Raw genomic sequence first — 20,812 nt, forward strand, 5'->3', positions numbered from 1 at the left:
ATATTAGATATTAGATATATTTATTCAATTAGAGTAGCTACTGCAGTGACACAAGGGACGCACCAAATATCGCCAAATAATAGGCCCGTTTGGGGAATTTTGGAGATTTTTTCCCCATATTTGGCAACAAAAATTAATATAGCCGGCAGTCTCGTGCAATAGGACACTAAAAACAGAAGTAACTTTTTAACCCAGTCCTGTTGGTTTCTGGAAACCACCAATGACAGATTATTAAGGATGGTTCAATTAAACCTCCCTACCATGCCGTCTGACTGGAGATGTAAAGCTATCGTTTGGGTTTGTTAATACCAAGTAGCTTGCAGAGTTGTTAAATTACAACCCAGGTAAAATTTCTTCCTTGATCGGAATGTAAATGTGGAGGCACCCCGAACCTGGAAATCCAATGCTCTATTACCTCTGCTATGTGATAGCCTCTTGATCAAGAATAGGATACGCTTGAGACCGCTTAGTGAAGTTATTGATGACAACCAGAATGCATTTGTTTCCATCAGCATTTCATGGCAGAAGTCCCAGGATGTCAAAGGCGTTGCGTTCAAAAGGCTATTCTTACATTATAAAATTCCTGTTCTCTCCGCTTGCGTTCCTTCTTCGGTCCTTTCCAACACTCACAGGAATCGCAAGATTGGCACCATTTTTTTCACGTTATCCCTTGCATTACTCCGAAGAAGCGCTCTCGAACACGTCCGGGGTTCGGGATCTTGGAAGTATCAATTGCCATCGGAAAGCCTTTCCATCATCCAGTTCGATCTTCCGGTATAAGTTACTTTAACCTGTCAATTTCCTTGGCGACTGCAGCAGAAACTCTGTAATGGATTCGTTGTTCGGCAGCAGAAACTCTTTCTTCAACTTTTCCAATTTTGTTTTCATCCGTATCTATTCTGACTCCCGTAGCTTCAAATTTGTTTCTATTATGGCAGCAATTTCTCGTTTCATTTCCTTTTGACCTGCTTTATTATTTTCTTGAACTGACTTGACCTCCCCTTCCACTATGTGGCAAACTTTAGCTTGCTAAGAAAGAGTTTCGTTTTCAAAAAAATATTTCCCTTGGGCTTTTAATATTTAAAATAATATCCGTAAGTGTAGCTTGAAGGAAGAGATAAACAACATCACCTCCTATATATAATCTACGCGCTTTTTTAACTTTCTCCCATCAGGACTTATAACAGAATAGCAATCCCTATATCGAATATGGTGAGACATAATTATTGAATGAGAAGTGTTCGGACCGTTTATGCATACGTCAAGCTTGGAGATAAGCGATTCAAAATCCGCGTATATGACAAAGGATACTGTTACGAATTTCCTATCTATCTGAATAGATAATTTTAGTAGAATTATTAAAATCATTGTATTTCTTCGTGCAATGCAGCGCGAGACAAATTCTAAGGGAAAGCTACGCTGGAAAATTAAAAATACAGGAGCACGTGCATTTAACATTGAATACATGTTATTGACTACTGTGTTAGCTGTAATCGTAATTATATCTCCTTATTGCTTTCCACAAATATCGAGAAGCAGAAATTACTGGAAATTTCTCGCGACCGATTGAAAGCTATAAAAGGTCAGAGAGAGGACATCCCACTTCAGTTGTTTAGATAGTTGCTTAGTTATTGTTGTTGGAGTTTGTTCAGCGTAAACTGAGATAAATCGGATTAGCTTTTTCTTTAAATGCGACATGCATTACGTTGTATTTAACAGTTTTTAGTAGTTTGAAGTATAACTACTGATTATTACTGCGTGATATTGTGAACATTTGTACGAATATCTCAGAGGAAAATTCCAGCGTTCTGTTACATTTCTAGTGATAAGAATAAATTTTGCTAACCTATTAGCAGATTTGTGCACTCAATCCATTACGAAACCGCACTCACGCAACAATCCTTTCAGGTTAAATTCATATTAGCAACATTTTTCTTCTTCTGAAGGCCATGAATCTGACAGTTTTGCACAATACATGAAAAAACATTTTGCATTGAAAACGGATGCAAACCATACCGACAGTAAAATGCAATGCCATTGTGTTTTGGCAGAGATCTTAGAAGCCTATTGATATTATTTATGAAGCAATAATATCTTTTTTCATTCTCATTCAAAAATTGAAGATTCACGTGAAATCTGTTCAATTTCTTTTTAATATGTAATGGAAACACCTCTTTTTTTCTTTCAAATTAAAAAAATTAAAAGAATGAACAGTATTTCTGTTAATGTTTTCAGTTTTAGTGAAGATTATAATATTTAGTTTTAATTTAGTGATGATTACGAGTACGATATTTAGTGATGATTTTGCAGCATAAAAATGAAGAGAAGAGCACTTAGATCGACCTACAGATATCGGATGCTCCGTATTAGATGTTAGTTAAATCTTTTTTTACGACTTGATATCATATTATGATTATATTATGATTTCGCATCATAATATGCGAAATCATAATATGATATCATTCATATGATATGAATCATATGATGATATCATAATATGATATCATCATATGATTCATAATATGATTCATAATATGATATCATATTATGATTTCGCATTACGATTTCATACTAAATTATTGTTTACTGACATATTCGTTATGCTATGAAATTAAAACAGATGATATATATGAAGAAGTGTTAAAAATAAAGATTATTTTGATTTATTTAATTTCTCTAAAAACCACTTTGCATCATTTTGCGTCCTAGTCATTTTTCCTCCAAGAAAAAATAACTAGGAAAAATATAAGATGAATTCTCAGAGACTCTTGCTGCAGAATTTGTAGGATTAAGTGTAAAGACGTATAGTCTCGTAATTGACAGAGAAGAGAAAAAACTGCTAAATTTATATCTAGATATTATTGCGAAAAAGCAGGCTCTCGCACGATGATTAAAAGCATTTTTTGTTTAGTAGTGAGTTTATTTAGTATTGTTTAGTATTAGTTTGTTTAGTATTGTTTGTTTAGTATTGAAAATGAAAAACATTCCCTCGAAACTTCAATAAATTAATTCTATTGAAATCAGGTATGTCGGCTTCGGTGCATTTGACGATAGACGATATATACTCTTAAATTGTTTTCATACTTTAGCTCATGATCATTTTTAAAATCAAAGAAGTTGGTTTTTACGTTTTATAATTTTTTAAATTTTTATAAGAAGTAACAATTTAGCTGAAAGAAATTTTTTTTTCCTTTTTTTAGAAATATCCTTTATGTATGTTCATAAATTTATTTTAAATATGCGCATGGCTATATGTAGATACAATTAGTCAAATAGGCAGGTGTATTATGCATATCATCGGCATCATACTGAAAACAAAAATCTGCTCTTTTCCATCTAAATACATTTTCAGGTGTTTTTCCTTGTGTTTGATGCATTGTGTTATTTTAATGCTTGTGTTGTTTTAATGCTTAATTTAATCTTTTCTTTTATTTTTTAAAATTTTATACTCTACTTGTAAGGAGAGAAGCAGTTTAATAAAACTTTATTATTTTGAAATTAAATTCAATTTCTACCATAGGAATTAGATCGTTAAAGAAATTTGTTTGAAGTGTAAAGATGTTTAAGTTTCATGAATTTGGCAAGGTGCCGATTATATGTTTTGAAAATCGAAAAATGTACTGTCGTCAAAAACCAGGAACATTTGCGTTGTCATGTCAGAAAATATATGATTGCAATATTTTTTAACATTTAACAGACCAAGTGGCTGACATTGAGAATAAACTGGGACCCAAAATGAGAGTGCAGTATTCATTGTATGTTGGAGATGAAAAGGATATCATCTACACCTTGTCACTTAGAATTCCTGCAAACATCACAGTATATGAGATAATGGAAATTGCGGAAGCTGCTGATGATAAGTATAAGTAAGAATTTATTTTAACACTTCTATCTAACACTGCTAATATTAAGCAGTTAAATATAAATGTTGAATGTTATTTTAAGAAATAGATTCTGAATGTTTTATGCGGCAAAACATAACCAACAGTCGGTGGTGTGGCTATAGCGGACGTGGTTAGAGCGGACACATACGATTTCGTGGTGTAGTGGTCTGCATGCTATGCGCGTATTCCATAGGTCCGTGGTTCGATTCCCGGCGAAGGAAGGCGTTGCTCTTTTTTCATGACTCCTGCTTCCCAAAAAATACCTAATGTCTGTACAAGGCATGTGGAAAGGAGAGGGAGTTACTAGATGGAAAGAAAGATATGACAGCAGAATTCTTAAATTTTTTTAAAACGAGAGGGTGATTTTTCGACGCTTTGAGATGATAGTTCTTGAACCACTTGGTCAATAATGTTAGATGAAAAGCCTCTGTCGGTAACACCTGCTTTAAGTTAGCTCTTTGTCAAGAGTTTTAACACCTCCAACAATCGTTATTCGGAGAGTTAAGCTAACTGAGAAGTGGAAATAATGTTTCAAAATAAATAACTCACATTATAATTATATAATACATCTCATTAGCTTTATAACCTGATGTATCCCAACATACATCTTGCACTTTCCAAAACATTATTCGAATTATATTCGAATATGAATTTTAATACGCCTTTTATTGATGAAATCTGTATCCTTTGTAGTCATCTAACATTATTATTAAAAATTTAATGGAATAACAAAGCAATAAACGTTAAAAAGGTATAAATCTGTTTACATAAAATTTAACTCTTAACAAATAATACAAATGCTTCATAAGATTATTATTAATTTTAATAAATTTAAACTTGCTAAGTAGATTATAAATAACATTTTAAAGGTAATTATAATATAAATTACTCGCTTGCCTTTTCAAACTTAGAACTAAAATCAAATATTATATGCTAAGCAAAATTAATGTTGGACAGATACATACTATCTATGAGTATGGTGTCTGTAAACATACATCAGAAATGGCTGTCAAAGGGGCTAATAAACTACTAGTTCGGTTTATAAATAACTTGAATATTTAATGGAAACAAGAATAGTAACTATTAATCTATGAAATGATTACATTCGTAGATGGATATTATTTACAGGTATAGAGAAGTTACCGTCTTTTATATGCAAGCGTCTTTCATCTTAATAGTGAATCGTCTGAATTCTATCACCAGCAAGAAAAGAGTTCTTTCACACAGCTTGCAAAACCAACGGTATTATTTAAAACAGTATTTTAAGTGGCAAATCTCTTTCGAGTGGGATAACTTTATTTTTACCGAAGTTTTCTGTATTTGCTCTCGATTATAAAATAATAATAAATACATGTTTGCCAATCAAATTGAATTATTTATATTTAAATTGTTGTGATATTATAGTGCGAATGCATTTTAAACATAGCGAAATGTAATAAAAATAAAAACTTTTAGATTATTAAGTATTTAAAAATTAATAGTCAGTGTAATGAAGGATATGAACAAATTTTAGGGATTTTGTGGAAAACTGTATTTTAGAGTCAAATAAATATTAGAACAGGTGCAGTTGTCATAAAATTAATTAGTTTCATTAATGTAGGTAAAAATAAATACTAGAAGTAAAATATACAAAACGGATACAAGTAAAAAAAAGAAAAATAAATACAAGTAAATAAATATTAACTAACCTTTATTATAAAGGCATAAATATCATTTACCATTGGATTTAATCCTACCTAGTTGCAAAACTTAAAGATTTTAGACATTTTTCTAAGTTGTTTGATGTTTCGAATTCTTTTAGGATGTTTTCAATTCTTTCATCCAATTTTACAAATGCTTTTTTCCTTTTTATTCCAGGGTCGCCTAATTCTCTGGCTTTCAAATTAAAAGACAATTTTTGTGTTTCTTTTTTCAGTATTTTAACTAATGAGAGCACTTTAGGCTGGTTTCTGCCAGCGGTTGCATTTAATTTGGAATTCCACCCTTCAGCAGAATTAGTCCTCTGACGCTGTTCATACTTTAATGGGCATATTTTGGATTGTCCATCCACTGTTCGACAAAATAATCAATGGATGTGGTACGTTTGTCAGTCCTGAAAGAATTTCCCCATAAAATGTTCTAACCATCATCTATGTATTCTATTGGCATGTAAGCTAATGCAGAAATCATTCTGCAGACATTTCTTATATCTTCGTTCTCTTTATGTTCCTTTACTAGACCCATTTCTTGTATCTTACGCCACAAACATTGACTAAAATGAAAGTTACAACCGGAAATAGTCGAACTGGGAAATTCTAACACACAGCTATTGATGGCTGCGGCTTCAAAATCCAATTTTATAATGTCCAGCTTCCGCTTAGACCACCAACGTTTAACTTCCTGAGACATAACAATGTAAATTGCTTTTCTCTTATCAGGCAGAAATGCAAAAAGCGTTGTATAAATGTTGCTGAACTCTTTAAGTCGACGTGTGATGTATATATTTGAGCAAATTGTTTCGGACAACTTTTAAATGTTCCATCTAAGAAAAAATGTTTCCATTTTCCAAAAGGTGACAAGATTCTTCTCCTCCAAATACTAAAATCCTGTTATCTCGGTCATTTTTAAAGTCTAAAACGATGAAAGTGTTTTCCTCTATTAAAGGCCCACCAGCGGCCGAGCGGTAAAGTCGCTGAACACTGGTAGTTAAGTCCGAGGTTCGAATCCCGCGAACGGGCTGGCTGCATGGGTGTTTTCGTGGTTTTCCCCATGTGTAACGTGCATACGAGCCAGTTTACCTTAGAACGTCCTCCACGAAGGCATCCCTTCCCTTAGGCAGATAGCCCTAGTGTGCTTTGCCATAATTAAATACACCCCCCCACACCACACCACCTCTATTAAAAAGCATAAGTGTATCGTTTGCAAACTGACTGTCGTTGGCATTTTGGTGATTTGGGGTAGCTCCCAAAGCCTTTCTCCTCTCTTTACATAAAACAGTCTTGGGACTGGAGTATATCGGTGTTTTAATAACGAAATCATAATCTTTCTGATATAATTCTGAAAGTTCTTCTTGAAATATCTGGGGATCGGGAACTGATGTTTCTTCTCGGACTCTTTTTCTGTAAGTCTCTAACTTCCTTTTAACTTCGATCTCAGCAATGTTGGTCACGCAGGAATGTTCAGCTTTCTTCAGTACTTCGTATTGAAAATTTGTCTTTACATTTCCTTTACAACGACGTGTTTTTTCTTTTACACATACCCAACTCATTCCTAATTTATTTTTTCGGTGTAAACGGTGGGGGTAATCATTTTTTCACGCTATAAAACGACATACATACTTCATAAGGATCAAACATCTACTGAGAAATTGAGAAATCGAAATCGAGTCAATGGCTAGGCGGCAATTAGTAGCCAACCGCTACTTTAACCGTCTCTGTTGGTAATTTGCCCTAAGGCGTTGGTACTTAAGTTTTTAATTAAGGCGATTTACGCCACGCCAACTAGGCGAAACTTGTCAATTTTTGTGAAATTTACGTGGAGTAGCATCTGGAATTTCCGTTTTTTCTCTTAAAAATATCGCCTTGTCTCTAAAGCAGGTGCAAAGCTGGAAACCACACAACAGATGACAGTGACTGATTAGGGAAACAACACAATAGGTGCAGGAATGTTCGCTCTGCCCACCCAGCTACCCTTACGTGTCCGCTGTAGCCACTGTCCGCTCTGACCACGTAACCAACCACGTATCCGCTCTGATCACGTAATACTACACTGCTCAGAACAAGTAAAGGATATTGCGGTTTTAGGTCAATCTTGTGACCGGGAAACTTTTTAGCTGATTGATACATGGTCGACAGACGTAGTAGGTTATATTAGAATAAATTACACATGTTTGGCAGAAAAAAATTCATTTCATTGCGCATTTGTGTACAAAAGGAAAAAAACACAATTTGTGCATATGAGAAAAAAGAATAAGAAAAGGTGTTTTCTTCAAAGGAAATCATTTTCAGTAGGGGGTATGATTTCCACGGACGGCCAGCAACGTTGAACACCTTTGGGGCATGGAGTCAATGAGGCTATTAATCACGATTTGGGGTATTCTGTCCCACTCTTCCAGAAGAGCTCTTTCCAGTTCTTGGAGAGTTTGTGGGGGTGGTTGGCGGCCAGCAACTCGTCTTCCTAGAGCGTCCCAAACGTGCTCTACTGGATTCATGTCTGGAGGACATGCTGGCCATTCCATTCGTACGATTCCTTCCTCGAAATGGAAATCCTTCACCAGGTTAGCACGATGTGGCCTGCAGTTATCGTCCATTAAAATGAAGTCATCTCCGATTGCTGCAGCGTAAGGGACTACAATAGGTCTGAGGATCTCATCCCTATATCGGCGACCAGTCAGAGGTCCATTTCGAATGATGCAGAGGTCTTTGCGCCCGTCAATGGAGATGCCACCACACCACAACACTTCCCCACCGCCAAATCTGACACTTTCGTGCACGAACGCAGGATTATTCCTACTGCCACGGTCCCTCCAGATGAAAATACGCCTATTATCAGGATGAACAAAAAAAAACAAGACTCGTCAGAAAAAAGAACTTTGCTCCATTCATTTCTCCTCCAGTTCACATGCTTTGTTGCCCACTCCCCGCGGTCGCGACGATGCCTTGATGTTAGTCTAACACATACCATCGGTCAGCGAGCATACAGACCTACACCATGGAGCCGGTTTCGGACAGTCTGAGTTGAAACCGTTGTGCCAGTAGCCGAGCGAAGGTGTTGTTGGAGATGAGTAGCATTCATATTTCGTTGTCTCCGAGCCGTTAACACTAAATAACGATCTTCATTGGGCGTTGTTGCCCGTCTACGACCTTGCCCTGGTCTTCGGCCTGCACTTTCAGTTTCCAAAAAACGGTTCCAGATCCTGGAAATCACACTTTGTGACACTCCAATGGCTTGCGCTACTTCGGCTTGAGTTTGACACCCTTCTAACCTACCAACAACTCTCCAAGCTTCTGAATCGGTTAAATGACTTCGCTGAGACATCGTACTCATCGGAACAAAGCAGTCACTGAATGCCGATCATCTTTGTCTTCATTGTCTTTTATTCAGTTGAAAGTCAAATTTCATTTGCTACCGCTGAAGCGACGTTTTTGACGTCGAACTCAAAATTAGCATACTCCACAGTTTGAAAATCAGAAAAATTTGCATTTGTGATACTCTTCTTCCATTTTCGGCAAAAAAAAATTTCGCTTATATCTTTATTTTATATAAAACTTACAATATCCTTTAATTGTTTTGAGCAGTTTATATGATAAACAGACGATAATTTTAATAACCGAATAAAACAAATTAATTGCTTCAAATTTAACTCGTCCGATATTTACACGCTGTGGATTTTGATGCTTACTGCTCCATTCCTACCTTTTCATCACAAATCAAAAGGTCATTTTTTTAAGTATATTTTATTTAAATAGGCTATCTCAATAGGAAGTCTAAACTTTCATAATGTATAAAACTGAACACTGAAACTTAATGTACCGCAAAGGCATAATATAAAGATATTTATAAAGTAATTAACTATTAGTTTATTAATTGTGTACTACGTTAATATATGCATTATTACCACATTTAATAAACACTGTTCGCACATTTTTAGACGATTTTGGCAAGCGGTAATAAAACATCGTTTGCTGCAAAAGAAGTAATTGCAATTGTACTATGTTTTTAAAAGTCAAAATTATCATCTGTGGCTTGAAAGTTTTGTTTTCATTCAAAATGGCGAATTTAACAAAGCAGTGGTTCGAAGGCTACATTTACGCTCTTTCCGAAGCGTACTCCGTCATCCAAAAACGATGTGAGAGTCATGGTTTTGTGATATCTAAAGCTTCGATAAGTAATATCATCAACAAGAAAGGAAAAAATCGTCAAATTGGAGCCTCAAGGGAGACAAGGAAAATACGACATCTTCGACTATTGCAAAGGTACGTTGTTTAATGTTAAAAGAAAATCCCCTAGTCAAAGGACAGTTGCAAAATCATTAAAATGCTCGGTGTCCACTGTAAACAAAATGATAAACGTTGAGAAACACTTATCCAAAGAAAAATGGAAAACAATTGTCACAATAGACGAAGCATGGGTGTATTTAAATGATTGTAACAAAAAAGAGCCATTTATTATCATGTCATACCCTTCACTGATATCCCTACTAAATCTCCCGATGTGTCACCTATGGATTTTTGTGCTTTCAAACTTTTAAAAACTGCATTATCCAAACGTTGTCCCAAAACCCTAACAGGACTCTGGAAAGCTGTTCGGAAGGAATGGGATAGAATACCTCTTCTGCCACTTCAAAAGGCATTATTATCCTGGAAATTGCGGTGTCGAAAAATAGTTCAGAATAAGGGGTATCAAATAGAACATTTAAAACACAAGAATTTTATGTAATTTAGTTTTGTGAATACAATATACATCGTCTAAAAAATGTGTGAACAGCCTCTGTATAAAGAGAAAAATGTTTGCATTGATTTCTGATCACTCTCATCAGGCCTAAATTTAACTTTTTCAACCGTTTTGATGTTGCGAAATTTCAACCATGTCGTAGTTCTCTTTTGCATGATTTAAATCTACCAGTGTCAGGTTGATCAGTACCGCCCGCCACGAGAGTATAAAATTTTCCTCTTCGAGGTATTCTCATTGAGAAACCCTATATCAACAGATATGTATTAAGACTAACATTCCACAAGTAAAAAAAAAGAGAACTAAGTCCTACAAAAGCATTGAAAATTTTTAATTGATAAACAGTTTCATTTCATGACGGAGTTCTTGCTACATTTTCTAAACTGTTTCTGAAAAACGTGTTAACTAATATTATTCCTTAAACTGCTAATCCCAAATTTATAATCATTACTAGCAGCTTCGCTGCCAGCCTTCGTCTGGCTTTTAAATGTATCGGAAAAATGGCTGATGGGAACACCAAATATTATATTTAAAAACTGCGTAGAATTTTACTTTGCAGAACAACTTCTGAGCAATAAATAACAGAAAAGAATACAAAAAACAAAAAATTCTGAAAAGCAAAGTATAATTAATGATATTTTATCTTATGTTTTTAAGAGAAAAAAAATTACAATGAAATAACCTATATCCTTTAATACAAATATTAATTATCCTAATTAAAAAAAATTAACCAACTTTCCGTTGAAGGAAGAAAATCATGCAAAACTTTTCAATATCTTACAAACAGTGAAATAAGCAAAAAATAACATGAAAGAAACTCAAAAAACAAAAATTCAGCGCACAATTTTACTCTTCAGAACAATTTTATAAAAAACATCAATAGAAATGTATTATATATATAAAAGAATGACAATGAAGCATGCCAATCTCTTAAAAACAGTGACATAAGAAATACGATGAAAAATTGTTGCCAAGCCCATATTTCTAAAAGAATGAAGCTATTCAAAATGAAGCGATTTCATCAAAAATCTATCAACAACAATAAGACAGGAAAATTGTTGCCAAAATCACATTTTTAAAGATGGGAGAAGTGTACTCGGAAGCTTCATTTAAAAAAAATCTTTTAAAAATACGAAATACTATCATTTTTCCAACATTCTTTTTGTAAAAGCAGTCGCAAGGATGAAAGTTTAACGTGTCCAAAAATCAAAAGAAAAAAAAAAAAAAAAAAACTAAAGGACGATTTCCGTGAAGCAAACATCTCACACTAACCGAAAGAGCAAACTTTGGTGGGAATAAAAAAAAAAAAAAAAAAATCTGAAATTTTTCAGATTTTAAATTACGTCCAAAGGGGCGTTTTTTTAACGTTTTGAGTGTTACCTTTATTTATTAAATATCATGTTCTTTGCACTTAAACCATAAAATTCAGTTCAAGAGCAATATCGCAAAATAATGTTAAATTAAGCATATCTTTAGAATTTCCGATATACACAGTCTCGCGAGCTGGAGATAAAAGTTTTTTTTTTTTTTTTTTCTATATAACGTTGCCATTTCTCGCTTTTAAAGCATTGAGTTTGTAAATCAAAAATTCGTTAAAGTTTTACAAAATATAAAATCTATAATAAAACAGATTCCAAATTTGGGATTTCAAATGCCCATATTCGCAGTAGGATTTCGTCATTCAAAATTCGATGGCTCTATGTACCATTGTTTTATCAAATGCGAGAAATAGACAATCATTTATGCAGATTTTTCATTATTTAATTTCTTCAAATATAATGCAGGACTCTAACATTTTGTGGCAACAGTTTGAAAAGTGAACCGACGTTTATGAGTCCGACGCAAAATGCCAAAACGAAAACAATAGTCCTTCGGGACTGAATTGGACTAAAAAATAAGCTATACATTTTTAAAAATAAATTTTTTTAGAAAAAATCCCGTTGAAAATGTGTTAAGCTCCCTTTGTTAAATAAATTCGTATTGAATCGATTTATTGAAACACGAAATTTATTTTAAGTTCGTAAAATAGCTAAGTGCCTACTTTTCATGACGATGTGAAAATGGAGTGCGTAGAGTAGTAAAATCTCGCTTTCCTGTAGGCCATTATGTCTCAAAATGACACGATTTCGTCACAAAACATAAAATAAAAAAATTTCGAATTCGAATTTCGAAAAAATCGCTTCGAGGTGCACTGGCTCTTGTCTAGATGCACCTATGTACCAAATTTCGTGGGTCTAATAGCTTACGCGGAGCGCGAACGAAAGACACACAGACTCTTTCTTTTATTACGTGTAGAGATTGTCCTTCACTTCATGTAATGAACTATTTTATTTAAGTTCTCTGAAAAATTTCTTTCCTTATGTGATAAACTGTAGGATATATGTATGTTTTACAAAGAGTAATAATAAAAGAGATTATTTAATTTAATGGTTTTACAATAAGGAAAAGTTCAATTTAATTCATTAATTAAGATTAAAATACATTCCAAAACATTCGTATAAGCTATTTATTGTGTTAAGATCAGGAGAGTTTGCTGGCCACGGAATTCGCTCATTGTCTCTGGTTAGTCACAGATCCCGATGTGGAAAATATATGGGGTATACGTACATTGATCAATATTCCTCCCCATACAATCAGAAGTGCATTATCGAAGCGTTTATGTTTCATAATGTTAGAAGGAAGATTTCACGTCCCTGAATCTCTTCAGATGTAAATATGTTTAGAATTAGATGCTAAGCTAAACCTCCACTCATCAGTAAAGAGAACATGAGACCCGTGTCATTCACTCTAGTTCCGATGCTTTTTGCACAGATTAAAGTGATTCTTGTTTCTTTGAGAAAACACATATGAAGCAGCTGTTATTCTTTCACGACCAGGCCTGTGTACAACTATTTCAGAATTCTGACATTGTTTATGTAGCGTAGAGCTTGTCCGTATCAAAACATTCTCCCAGTCACTGCTTCTATGGTTCTGCACTCTGGGCCGATATTCCAGAGGTCCGTGGTTCGATTCCCGGCGAAGGCAGTTGCTAATTTTTCATCTTTCCTGCTTCTGAAAAAATACCTAATGTCTCTACACCCTATTTAAAAAAAATTCGTTTCCGTAATTAAAAAAAAATTCTAATTTTACCTATATTTATAGTAGGGTTTGTAATCTGTAAGTAATTATACATGTAATTTATACATTTTTTATAAAAAATATATGTTATTTGGAATTTAGCCAATATTCTAGAAAATGCTAACCCATTGAAAAAAAATCTTTTCCATGACTAAATAATTTTTTAAAAACGTCAGAAAAAATAGCAGTTAAAATTAATAACAAAATAACAAGAAGAAATTATCAATCATATCAATATTTTTAATGGACAGCATTTAGAAACAACATAGTAAAATACATATGAAAATTAAACAATGTGCAAGTTTCAGATGTGCAGTGTCAAAAAACTAAAACTGATAAATTTGAAAACAAATATCCTCAGAATGTTTGACAACCTAAGTCCTCCGGACAATGCAGTATGAATATCCTCAGGATGTGAAATTGAAGTCCTCAGGACATCTGAGAATCAACATCTTCAGGACATCCTCTCATATCCTGGGACATAGCGACTTAAATAAGACATCCATCATCATATCAGTTGTAATATGAACGAAATATAATACTGTTAAGTCAATCTAGCGCCAGAGTGTCGCTATGGTAAACAAATACTAGAGTATATTTTAAAGAAAGAATTTGTTCTATTGTGTTTTAGGCGCTGTCGGCGAAGTAGATTTAATTCAATCCAATAAGTTTAAATGAAATGCAAGGAAAAATGCGTATAATTTAATATTCCGTATAAGGAAGTCATGTGGTGTACACATCAGATTTTTAATATAGTAACATATCAAGAATATCGAGAGCGATGAATGATGTGTTAACAGTTTGATACTGCTATTAGAAACTGAAAATTCCTATGAAAACTTTCTTGAGAGCTAAAATAGAATAAAACGGAAAAGCAGTTAGCTGTGAATTGAGAGGTAAAAAATACTTTTGCATTCTTAAACCTATGAAATGACCTACCTACACTAAATAACATATAAAATTTTGAAAAGAATATTACAAGAAAGGGAGAATGGAATAAATGTCCAAATGTCCAATATGAAGTAAAAGTGATGCACGTGGAACAGAAATAAGAAATATGTTTTTGACTATGAGTAGTGTTTGCCGGAAAAGTTGACATAAAATTTTAAGCTTCCCGAATTCTAGTTTGCATCTTTCTTTTTGATGACATCATAAATTTGCAGCTCATGCATCGAAAAAATAAAAGGCAGTATGTGGTCAAAAAACAAAATTTAAATTATCTACATTTTTGAGATATTTGCGTTATAAATGCCTTCGTGATACAGATTTTAAGAAAACGTCATTTTTAAATGATCGTCATATTTGTTTCTCTCGAATGGTAAAGTTCAATCTGAAATAATCGAGAAAATCCTAAGCATTTAGGAAGAATAAGCACCTTAGTGTTTAAAAGAACAGTATTTTTAATGAAATTTCTTTAATGCTCTTTGAAAATGTAATTATAGATGAAGTGAATATGCTTTGTTTTTTTCAGTTTCAAAAGTAAACGAGTGGCCGGGAAAATGTACGTTTATGAAATAGCGAGAATTACTAACGATCCCGAAGATGGAAAATTCTGGATATTGTATAAAGGTCCAATCAGCAATTCGACTGCAGCAATTCATTACTCGGAGAGTACGTATTTCTATTCCACGACTTTGATTTTAATGTGTATGGAATCTTTTGAATGTATTATCCTTATGTCTATCGATAAGAGTCACTTCAACTGTATTTAAATTGCGCTATCTGTCGGCATTTTACAAAGTGTTAAGCTTTCATAAGCTTACCTATGCTTTGATCTTTTGTCATTTGTAAGCTCCTTCAATATCACCGGCTACACAACGAAATTATTGCGCATCGTTTCCCACGTAATGGTAATTTTCAAGGATCGAATAGTGCCTCATGAAATCGATAAGGTTAGCGCAATTCCACCCAGGAACCTTTGGTCAGAACTGCCTAGTTCGCAGATGACTTTCCAATTCACAATTCCGTAACATTTTCTTGCGGGGCGGTTGCTGCGGTGATATTCTGTACTTCTGGAACTCAATAAGGTGAGTCTGTAATTGTTCCAGTAAAGTCACTTTCGTACTTCTTCCATCAAAAATAGTGTTACGAAATGTACAGGCGCGGTAAGATGGCTTCCCCGCAAAGCAATTTTAGGGTTGTCGCAAAATGGCAATAGAAGGAAGGGTTGCCACATTTGGCGAGAAACCGCCCATTTGGCGACCAAATTGGGAATATACCATGGACTGATGGAGAACCTTCTGGAACGAATTCTTACCGGTTTAGCCCAGAATGATCTCAAACACAAGCCGAAAGCTATATAAACCCTGCTGGTCCGCAGTCAGTCAGTAGTATTGAGAGTGTATCTCGTCTAGCGAGTCAGTCCGTGCGGAATCGATCGAGTTGACAGCCGAGCAGCGAGTGCCGAGTGGGTCGTCGAGTGCACCGAAAGAGTCTCGTAGTGTATCGCGGTTAGTGCATCGTCGTCGAGAGAGCGTGTTCAGCTCCGGGAACGATTGAACCGAAGAGTCGAGAGCTGTGCTCTGTGTGTCGTCGAGTGCATCGCGAATTGTAGCGTGGAGAGTCTCGAGAGTACGTGGAGTTCCGAGAACGACCGAGCAGAATCGCGAGCTGTACCCAAGTTGCCGTGAAGCCATCTCCACCGTGATAGCCTGATAACCTGAAGGCTGTGTCGCTGATCGTGTCAGCGTGTTTATAGTAGATCTTCGACGACTGTAAAACGTGACTTTGGAGCTGTCCTGATCAGTATTGGCTAAATAAAGTGTGTTTCGATACTTCATCCAGTGTGATCCGAGGCCGTCTTTATGTTGGCTGGGCTGCCTCCTCTCTCAATTTTATACGAATTTTTTTATGAGAAATTTTTATTTAGAATTGAAAATGTATGAAGATTATTTAATTACAAAAAATATTTTTGAAAAATTTAATATTCATTTAATAAATCCTTCCAATAGAATTGGTTTTGTTTTTGATAAATGTAATCCAAATGTTCATGTGTTTGATATTTATACAGATGGCTCTGGGGTCGGAGGGAGCGTAGGAGCTGCTTTTGTTGTTTTTTACTATGGAACTGAGGTGGATTATAGAATGTTTAAGTTCAATATATATATAATTCAGTTTTCCAGACAGAAAGTGAAGCGTTCAAACAAGCCTTATTATGAATTAAAAATACCTTGTTTATGCCCACGTCTGTAAATATTTATATTGACTGCCTATCACTTCTCCATGCTCTCTCCCGCCCAGACAATTTCAATCCATTAATTGTCGAAATTAAGAGTCATTTAGAAAGTTTAAGTTCCTATTTAAATATTAAGCTACATTGGGTTAAGGCCCATATAGGCTTTATTGGTAATGAGAGGGCCGACAGCCTGGCCAAGCAGGCGGTCTCAAATGTCAGTGCAATGGATATTGAAGTAACAGGTTCGAAGAGAATTGCAATTCGAAGAATGAAAAAATATTTACGTTAACAAATGGAAAATACAGTGGTTTTCTTCACCTAAAAACAAAGGATTTATGGAACTAATTAAAATCACAAATAAAATGAAATGTATGAACAACATTGATGTTAATCAGGTTTTAACTGGACATGGTAGGTTTCCGTTCTATTTCAACCGATTTAAACTGCAGGAAAATAAATTATGTAATAGTTGTCAGGTTGATGGTGATGCTAGGCATTTCGTGGTTGATTGTAGTTTAACAGCCCCTATTAGACAGATTTTTAACATTACTGATTTTAATGTAAGTGTCATTAATTTTAAAGTTTTTAAATCATATTCTATTGCTCTAATGAAGTTTATGAATAAAAATAGGGCGCTGGTAGGAATCTTCTGTTAAAATTGAATTTTGTGTTTGTGTGGGTTTTGAATATCTGTGGTGTTCTATGTTGTGAATTTGTGTTTATGGATTTTTTGTTAGTTTTTTAGTCTGTAATATTGTGTTAGATGTGCTTATTTAGTTTTGATTTAGTATTTTTGTTTGTTGTTTGGGGGTGGCTGGCTTACTGACTGCCCTCGTTTGTGGAGATACGGGGCCCCTTCTTTTGAGCTATGGGGACACTTGTGCCCAGGTGGGCTGAAGGGAGCCTCCAATTCTTACAATTCTTACTTCATCCAGTGTCGTCGTTATTCACTCCAAATCCACACGAACCCCGTACGAACGTGAAGGAAGAAAATAACGTAACAACTGGTGTCAGAAGAATAGAAAAAGGTAACAACAGTTATTGTTTCCATGTGCTGTCGCATCATGTCTACAATGAACACGAAGCCTTCCAATGGATTTCCTGGTGCCGGTGAAGCCTGTAATCCCGAAAGGGAGGACAGATTAAATGCTGATTTAATCTCCAATGATGAAGTCAAACAACAAAAATCAGCGTTATATTTTCAAACTGTCACTAGTTCGATGGTAGGACTAGTTTCGATGGCTTTACCGAACCACCATCCTCAGCTGCAAAAGCGCAAATGATTCGCTGATTTTTGTTGTTTGACTTCTGATTTAGTATTTGTTCGGCGTGTTATTGTGTCTTAGATTAAATGCTGCTTTGTTTTGCGAGATGATCAATAATTGGCTCAGACTCCACTTTTGAATTTTATGGAACTGGTAGCTAGTCCAACGGGCCCCAAAGGACGTAAAGCAAATTGTCGCTGCATCTCGAGTAATTACAGTCTTTAGAAAATTAAAGAACCGTTTTATTTAAACAGAATTTAGAATACAAACTCACGTTCTTGTGTGAACAGTATCAGCCACAAGCCGTGCTGATTCAACAAAGCAGAACAGTCAAAATTAAGTTAAATGTGGAAGAGTAGTCAAGGACTGCACTATTTAATATTACTCGAAACTGACTTAAAATACTTTCTAACTCATTCGCATTCTGGTGAGAAAAGTAGAAGTTATAGTAAAGTATGAAATCTATCTATCTATCTACCTATGATGATGATGATGATGTCGTGTCTGTGACAAAGTGCAATTATATAGCTCCGAAGCTGTCAAAGACAGCTTTTGCAACCTCGGCAGCTCTATCAGTATAAAGTAGGTCTACTGGGTCCTCAATGCCGATGTTAAACAGTCCTGGCCTGGATTGCTGGGCAGCTGAAGATGTGATGGCGAGACAGTGGGATGTCATCTGGGCAATGAGGACAAATGTTGGTGTAACTACGCTGTCCGTCTGCAGAAATCTTCATCCCTTTTAAGTGATTTGTCCTAAGTCTGGTTATGATAGTCGATATGGCTCTGTCACAGTTCAATTCCGGGATGGAGTTTCCTTTAATTTGACCGATTAGTCAACCTCTTCGAGGCTCTGGCAGCTTCTTTTTCTATCTATCTACCTATAACAGGTTGAATTAAATTATAATCTAATAACTTCGTCTATTCAATGCATGAATTTCGTACTTAAGATTTGATTAGTAATAATTTTGAAGTTTTTCATCATACTTATTTTTTACCTCGGTATCATAAACTCAAATTCATTTTTTGAAGCATTAATTTAAATTTTAAAAGTAAACTATGCATGTAGTTTAATTGTGAAATCTTTTATATGTCATGCTTGAATTTCTATTTTTTATTTCTTCAGGTCCTGATAGATTACTTGTGCAAGATCAAGAGCATTTAATAATGTGGTACAAAACTACGCATATTTAATCTACCTTGTTACTTGCAGAAGAAATTGTAGGGATGTTTATCGTGAAAGGAAACTATTCGTTGATTTGGACTACATCGAATGGGAAGTTCAAATAAAAAATCCAATCGAATAAGCTTCATTATAAATATAGAAGTAGAGCAGAACTTAAATTACGTTCTTCATTGAATGATTGATGAATTATCTAATATATGTAAAAACTAAATGTAGAACATTTGCAATGTCAAAAGTCATGATTTTGGAAGAGATAAAATAATCTTAAAGGAATAAAATATTTTACTTGAAATATAATAGATTTTAACAGCTATCTTGCATCTTAGTTATCAAATTTTACAAACATTGTTTTATTACAATTTTGATTTCCAAATTCAATCACAAAACAGATAGCATTTAATTTTCAGATTTAGTTCTAGTATATTTAACTCATTTTCATGTTTTTCACCAACTTCATGCTATAAAAGTGTAAGGCGGCAGTTTGATAAATTTGAAATTTCCTTATGTTCGTACAACTTAACTATTATTTATTCGTCTCAAAATTCAAACTACTGAATGTGTTACTTCCAATCCCGAGTGGCTTTACTGCGCAACTAGTTTTAATGCTAAGATGTGTTTCACTGTTATGATGATATGCTGCATATAATACACAGTGTCCACAAAATTCTTTACCTGACATATTTTTCGCCATCGTTGGTCGTAGACATGTATATCCAAGTATTAAAATATTTTAAATGATGCAAATATTCGTATTAAGCATTTTAAACTTAAAAAAAAAATTAAAATTGCAAAAACTGAAATTTTTATACTTTCTTTTATAAAATGAAAAACGTGTGTCTTTCGCTTGATCAAAATTGACGGATTTCTTTAATTTAATGCTGGTAATCATAATCAGCACGGTGCACTGAGTGAAGCGTTATGTGTTCCTATGGAGTTACTGATTATAGCAGATTTTAAAAAAATATATTTTTGTGTTAAGAACATTCTGTGTTGTTCTTTGCTATTCTGGTGTTAAAACAAGTAATTGTCATTTCAATGCTGATTATCGTGAAACGAATTCATCAATATAATTTTTTTAAAAAAAAGGTATTATTCGGGGGGTTTTGTAGAATTCGTGTTATAGAAAATATTTGCGGGCTTCAATATTGTCATATACGAAACTCGTAATATTATTTGCATTAATTAGAAATTATGAATGATTTTTTTCTAGTTAAAAGAATTTCCATATGAAAAATTCTACATATTGCTTTAAATAAGGCAGATATGAGGGTTTTTTTTCCTTTGTCAGAGTGAATAAGAACAGATGTCGAAACCTTGAATACAATTTTCTACTAAGAATTTTGCAACACGTGAATTTAATTGATCAGTGATGATGTAAGCTTCCGGTCATTTACTAAAATTGTCCATGACAACAGGGATGTTCTTGTTAGCCTTGATTGTATAGGTAAATGTCCGCGAATACAGAGCCATGCTTTAAAATGGTGACTCAATCTTCCTCGTGTACGTGTCTGGAAGCCTTTACTAGTTTGGCAAGCATAGTATTTATACCACTTCTCTGCATCTGCTTGTTGAGCTGTTCCAGAAGAAATGTTTGTAAATATTATGTAATGTCCTTATTACACCAAATTCACCTTCTATAGAGCTACCATCAGCCGCCCATGTGGTATAGTGGTTAGGGGAGGTAAACCGCTGAGTTGGCTTCCGACCCAGGTATAGATGTATCCATGCAGAAATGTTTACCAACTCGGCGGGAATCAAC

At 34.5% G+C, this 20,812-nt stretch overlaps 1 protein-coding gene across 1 annotated transcript in view; it reads left to right on the top strand.

The window, feature by feature from the left end:
* LOC118203875 (uncharacterized protein CG3556-like) overlaps positions 1-19,350 on the top strand; it is a 121,647-nt gene extending 102,297 nt beyond the window's left edge. The window contains exons 9-11 of the mRNA XM_085821503.1: positions 3,698-3,866; positions 14,902-15,041; positions 18,994-19,350. Of these exons, the coding sequence (XP_085677629.1) occupies positions 3,698-3,866; positions 14,902-15,041; positions 18,994-19,061 (377 nt within the window). The 3' untranslated portion in view covers positions 19,062-19,350. The remainder of the gene's footprint in view (positions 1-3,697; positions 3,867-14,901; positions 15,042-18,993) is intronic.
* Positions 19,351-20,812: the final 1,462 nt, after the last annotated feature.

The sequence above is a fragment of the Stegodyphus dumicola genome, chromosome 8 (genome assembly GCF_044657685.1).
Source record: "Stegodyphus dumicola isolate Sdum_Otavi_A_Nest chromosome 8, ASM4465768v1".
NCBI lineage: Eukaryota > Metazoa > Arthropoda > Arachnida > Araneae > Eresidae > Stegodyphus > Stegodyphus dumicola.